Raw genomic sequence first — 5,569 nt, forward strand, 5'->3', positions numbered from 1 at the left:
TATTCCAAGTTATTACTAGAGCACATGGAAATTATTTTTCATGTAAGTTTATTACGCCTCCCACCTGCAGAAGCCTCTTTCCATCTGTCGCTTGGTGTCTGTGCCAGCACAGCCCAAGTTGTAATGACTTTTCAGTTACTTTCCAAGGAGCAGAGCCCTGGACAAGACCATCTTTTTCTCCACCTGCACAGATAAATAATGTATTTAGCGTTAGGTAAGAATGAAACTGTCCCCAAAACTTTCGGACATGAACTGTTCTCCACACGCACGCTGCCCTGCCCAAACCAGTCCAATCTGTTCCGGCATCATGACTCACACAATAACCTCTGTTGTCATTTACAGCTTCTGGAAGCCAAGTTACGTATAACGTGTGTTTGTACATCTCGGGCAGAGACTCCGCTGAGCAGCCTCCACTTCAGCCCCTCCAACACCCCACACAACAAAACCTCCATCCACAACCAGGGCAGCGGACAAACACACGTAACTGGACAGAAATCAGAGGCTCCTGCAGAAAAACACTTCAGCCCCGCGGAGAACATCGCACCCAGAGGTGCTGTGCTGCAGACCCGATTCCATTGCAGACTCGCAGGCAATGAAGCATCAGAGAAGCTTTATCACATAATTAGGAAAACAGGATTCAGATTCCATCTTTTCCAGGACCAGAGGAATCGCGCCTTTCCTTTTGCCATGCTGCCACCTGCTGACAAACCAGGCTCCACGTGTCTTCATCGCTAAAAACTTTATTTCTACGTACAATGTTCACGTAGGACGTTTCATTGTAGTACATGATCACAGATCAGAGCAGAGGTGACCAGCAAAAGACAGAAATGGTGTAATTCATTACATTAGAAAAAGCTACATGTTTCTTGCTCTGCAAGAGTCCTTTGCCTGTCGATATTCTCCTATAAAGAAGAAAAATTTGTACAAAATGCATCTGGAAAATGTGGAATGTTATGTGGAATGCATCTGGAAGTTATATGGAATGTTTACAATGAAAAAAGATGTTTTTTTCCACTAACAAACGTGTATTGGAATAATTACATGTGCACCAAGTGTCGCGGTTGGTAAGTAAGAAAGTCCAGGCTCGCCACGGGCGCTGCTGCACGACGCCGGGACGCAGGGGGCGAGAGGCTCCAAGCTCTGGCGGTTCTGAGCAACCTCCATCACTCAACTGTTGCAAACGCTGACGCTGCAGAAGACACCACTTGGCTACTTCCTTGGCTCCTTTGCAGATCCAGATCCAATGTTTCATTTTCAAGCTGTATTCTCCTCCATTAAAAAGGTTGGGCTGTTTTTGTCGGCATTTTTTTGTTTGGTTGGTTTTTTTGTTTTTTACCATGTCCGCCGTTTACAACAGTTCAAACAAAAATGGCTTATTCAAGCCTGATTTCTTCAAGGCCGGCACCACGTTCCTGCACAGGAACAGCTGTTTGATCCCCGTTATCCTTGTTTCCCATCAAAGTCTGACCCTGCTGTCCACTCTTCAGAGCATGTCAAAAGCAAACACAAGAGTTAGAAGGGTCAGCTCTTATTGGCGTTGCCTGCTGGTTTCACTGCTAACAGCCGGACTTTTGCCGCTGTACATCCCTCTCCAATCAGAAGTGCAAATTACAGACCCCAGTCGAGGTTCATCCTGTGAAACTTATCACTGTCTGCACAGTGCAAAGCATTAACAGAACTTTTAGGGGATCCGTACTACTGTAGCATGGAGAGATCAATGAACACAGTAACGTAAGACAGACTTGTATTTTTAGTAGGCGTCCATCTCCTAAATCCCCTTCAATATTCATTCTTACACAATGCCAGGTGACAGCAATGGCCTTGGGACTAGATCCCAGGCCTGCGAAAGAGAATCAAATAAAATGAGTTTATACTGCAAGGTCTTGGGGATTCTGAACTCACAGACACTCCCAGAATCCACAAGCTGCTCCGGTACACACTGAGCCCATGGAACACATAAACACAGAGCACACACAAACACCCAACAAAAAACCTACTTTGGATTGCAACATATTACCAAAAATAAAGAAAGAAGAGATACGCACCCCAGGTTCCTGCACAGCTGCAAAGAAAATGGAACAGTCCCATCAAATTGCAGTAAGGTGAACTTTATACTAATGATTTTTCTAATCATGTGATCTTGCCCTCTATACACATGGTTTCGTACTTACGTGGCACAAAACCTTTCCGTTTTCTCCTTTGCCAGACACAGGCAAAGCCAGCTGCAACAAGTAGCACAATTGCAACAACAGAAGCAATTGTGGCAACAGCGTAATCAGAGCTGGGATTGCCGCCCTCTCCTTGTCCTGGGCCGCCCTCATTGTGCCTGGTGCGAAGAAAAACAATTGTGCTCTTAGAACCCATCAGCAGAACTGCTGTGCTGTTCTTAACACCACATCTCCGCACCCAGGGCACTCAGAGCCTGACTGGGTGGGTAACCCAAGCAGGAGCTGACTTTTACCTCTTCATCTTCACACTTGTAAATGCAAATTGCTTCTCCTCAGAGGCAAACTCCCACCTGTTCTGCTGCAGCTAAGGGATGTGTCACAGACACGCGGTACCCGCAGGAGTGCGCTGCTCCTCACAGTCCCGAGCAGCTCACCAGAGCTCTGAGAGCCTCCTGGGCAGCCACAAGTTGGCACAAGAGGCTGAAGGCTAAATCTGTCGTGTTACTGAGTTCATAGAGAAGCCCAGCTGATCCCAAAAAGGAGTGGGACATGGAAACAGGATTGCACACTCGGTGCCTTACTGGAAGCAGGAAACTGCTGTTTCAAAGACGGCAAATGCAGACCCAACAGTTACAGAGAATAGTCCCAGGCCCATAAAGAGAAGGAGCTGCTTACTTGGGCCACGGTGTGCAAGCGTAGGGCATGTCGGCTGTAGAGAAGGTGCCAGGAGGGCAGGCTTCACACACGTTGTCCGTGGTCTTTGTGCCTGCGAAGGAGAAGACAACAGGATTTCTGTCTGTACCTACGGCTAAGGAGAGCCCCAGCCAACCCTTTGTAACTGACCAAGGGACGGCTGCACAGGCTCTTCACTGCACACAAGATCTCGCACGCTCTGTCTTTGCAGACACCAAAGCATTCTTGGCCACGCCACCAACTCAGCCTCTAGGATTTCTATGGATCCTGCAAGCTTTCGGCCATACTCTGGTGCTCTGACAATGGGTCAGGACAAGAAAGTTCTGTTTTGGTGTTACTGGTGCTATGTTGGCTTACCCCTTTCTTTGAGCATACTGCCAGGAAAGCAGATGGTGTAGCGCTGACACAGTTCACAGTCTTGAGTCCCAACAGAACTGCAGAAAAACCCGGCCGGACAGCCGCACCCCGTGTTCCTCGTGTGCGTACAGGCTACTTCTGGCACCAGGTTGGCTCCTAGGGGAAATTTCCATCTGCACCCACAGCATTTACATGAGAACATTTAAACTGGTTCTTTAGCATCCTCCTTACCTTCATCACACAGCTTACACGGACTGCACTGTTCTAGACCATTGGGATGGTCTGTGTATGTGTCATTAACACATGGAATGCATGTTGTGCTGGAATTGGCGGTGCAATGCTTGAAAACACGAAATCCTAAAAACCAGAAACAAGCCCCCCAATGTGGCTCCGTTAGCAAAGCTAACTAACATTGACATCACACCACCCGTAACTCCTGTAAATAAACTGCAAGGACCTCAGAAATATCCCAATAGCAATTGCAGTGATGATTCTGAAGCAGAAACCAAAACTGAAAGGCCTGGGAAACAGTGAAATTATCAAGTACCACGGGCCCCAGAGAAGGGACAGGCCCTTGCGCTGTGGTGCGTGGCGTGAATGCGGGCTGGGATATATTAATATAGGATCATATTCTGGCGTGTTGTTGCAACTGTGCGTTGCGGGACCCTCGTCGGGGTGCAGCTGTTGGCACTGGGGCAGGGTGACCCCGGGGAGGCGGGAAGGCGCCTCCTCGGCAGCCGCCATGGCGAGAGGTGTCACCTACCGGCAGCGCACATGGGGCAGCACTCCGTGCCCGCGGGATATTCCCCCAGCCCGCAGTCCAGGGCCTCCGCACCGCCCAGCTGCGTGACGAGCACGGCGGCAAGAACCTTCGGACAAACACAAGAACCGATGTCACAGAATCAGAGGGTGTCAGGGGCTGGAAGGGACCTCGAACGCTCATCCAGGGAACACCCAGATGAGGTGACACAGGAAGGTGTCCAGGTGGGTTGGAATGTCTGCACAGAAGGAGACCCCACAACCCCCCTGGGCAGCCTGGGCCAGGCTCTGCCACCCTCACTGAGAACAAGTTTCTTCTCATATTTAAGTGGAACCTCCTGTGTTCCAGTTTGCACACATTGCCCGTTGTCCTGTCACTGGTTGTCACCGAGAAGAGCCTGGCTCCATCCTCCTGACACTCCCCCTTTCCATATTTACAACCTTTAATGAGTCACCCCTCAGTCTGGCCCAGGCTCAGGAGCCCCAGCAGGTCCGGGTCAGGACTCGCCCCTCCCAGGGGTTCCCGAGGGGCCCCACTCACCAGGGGCATGGTCCGCCGGGCAGGGTCCCGCCCCAGGGGCCTCCCCCGGGGCCGCCTCCCCCGGGGCCGCCCCATGCGGCGGGACGGACCCCAGGGCCGAGCGCCACAACACGGGCTGAAAGCGAAAGCACAACGGGGCAGGAAGGGGAAAAGAAGGGCAAGGGAAGGGGCGCTCGGGGGCGGGCTCTGCCCCAGAAGATGGCGGCCGGCGGGAGACAGGGCCCGCGCCGCCTTCCCCGGCCGGTCACACCGGGGAGACCCGCGTTCAAACTGCCTCAGAGCCCGCGTTTGTGTTCACGAAAGCACACGAGACTAACCAGAAAACAATCCGCTGTTGAAAAAATACCCTGCAGCTGCCTGCCTGATTAATTACTGACCTAAACAAGAAATGCCAAACTCTGCCCTTAACGCTGGTCCGAGCTCCTTCTCTCGCCTTTTGTCTATTTTTCAGCCCTGGAGGAGCTGGGTTACTGAACTGGCTTTTAGTCAGCAGATGTTTACGTTACCGAAAGAACAGGCGGATTTAAAAACAGCTGTTGTGGTGAATATTAAAAGTGTTGCTCAAGTGGGTTCCTCGAGCACCGCAGGGAAGCAGTTTATGTAAATGCAGATTTTCTCCTCTCTATTTTTGGAGAAGAAAAAAGCAGCAATACTTCGCTAGTTTCTGAAATGAGTGGGCAGCGTTTCTCGCAGCAGGACACGAAGAGATGAGCTTTGCCAAGGCTCTGATGAGCAACGAACCCCTCAGGGAACAGGTGAGCAAACTGAGACAAGTCGTCTGTAGTTTGCTCAGTGTTTCCTTTGATTTTCAGGGGATCATGCTAACTTTTCTAGCTATTTGGGATGGACAAAATAAGCTGATCTCACCGTGCGGCAGCTGCCCCGGTTTCCTACACGTCACCACTTCTTTCCACTGTTTCAAATTTCACTTGACACGACAGACAAGAGGCAGCGGCTGCTGGTGTGATGGGAAGGTCGGACTGTCCCCACCCCACCCTCCAATGGGTTTGACAAGTCCAAGTTCACCGGTATCATCAGACCCAGACAGAAG

The 5,569-nt window shown here is 50.8% G+C and overlaps 1 protein-coding gene across 3 annotated transcripts; it reads right to left on the reverse strand.

The window, feature by feature from the left end:
* Window positions 1-720: 720 nt before the first annotated feature.
* Window positions 721-5,428, reverse strand: TNFRSF14 (TNF receptor superfamily member 14). Of its 3 annotated transcripts, XM_005514327.3 has the most exons (8): window positions 4,519-5,428; window positions 3,982-4,087; window positions 3,450-3,575; window positions 3,219-3,374; window positions 2,844-2,934; window positions 2,172-2,326; window positions 2,046-2,062; window positions 721-1,481 (listed from the first exon to the last, which is right to left on the reverse strand). In XM_005514327.3, exons 1-8 carry the CDS (start codon window positions 4,591-4,593, stop codon window positions 1,374-1,376), a joined length of 834 nt encoding a protein of 277 aa, XP_005514384.3. In that variant the 5' UTR covers window positions 4,594-5,428; the 3' UTR covers window positions 721-1,373. The 3 variants fall into 3 exon arrangements, with proteins under 3 accessions (XP_005514384.3, XP_021137627.2, XP_064893534.1); XM_021281952.2 differs by lacking the exon at window positions 3,450-3,575; XM_065037462.1 differs by lacking the exon at window positions 2,046-2,062.
* Between the last annotated feature and the right edge of the window lie 141 nt (window positions 5,429-5,569).

The sequence above is a fragment of the Columba livia genome, chromosome 21 (assembly GCF_036013475.1).
Source record: "Columba livia isolate bColLiv1 breed racing homer chromosome 21, bColLiv1.pat.W.v2, whole genome shotgun sequence".
Lineage (NCBI taxonomy): Eukaryota > Metazoa > Chordata > Aves > Columbiformes > Columbidae > Columba > Columba livia.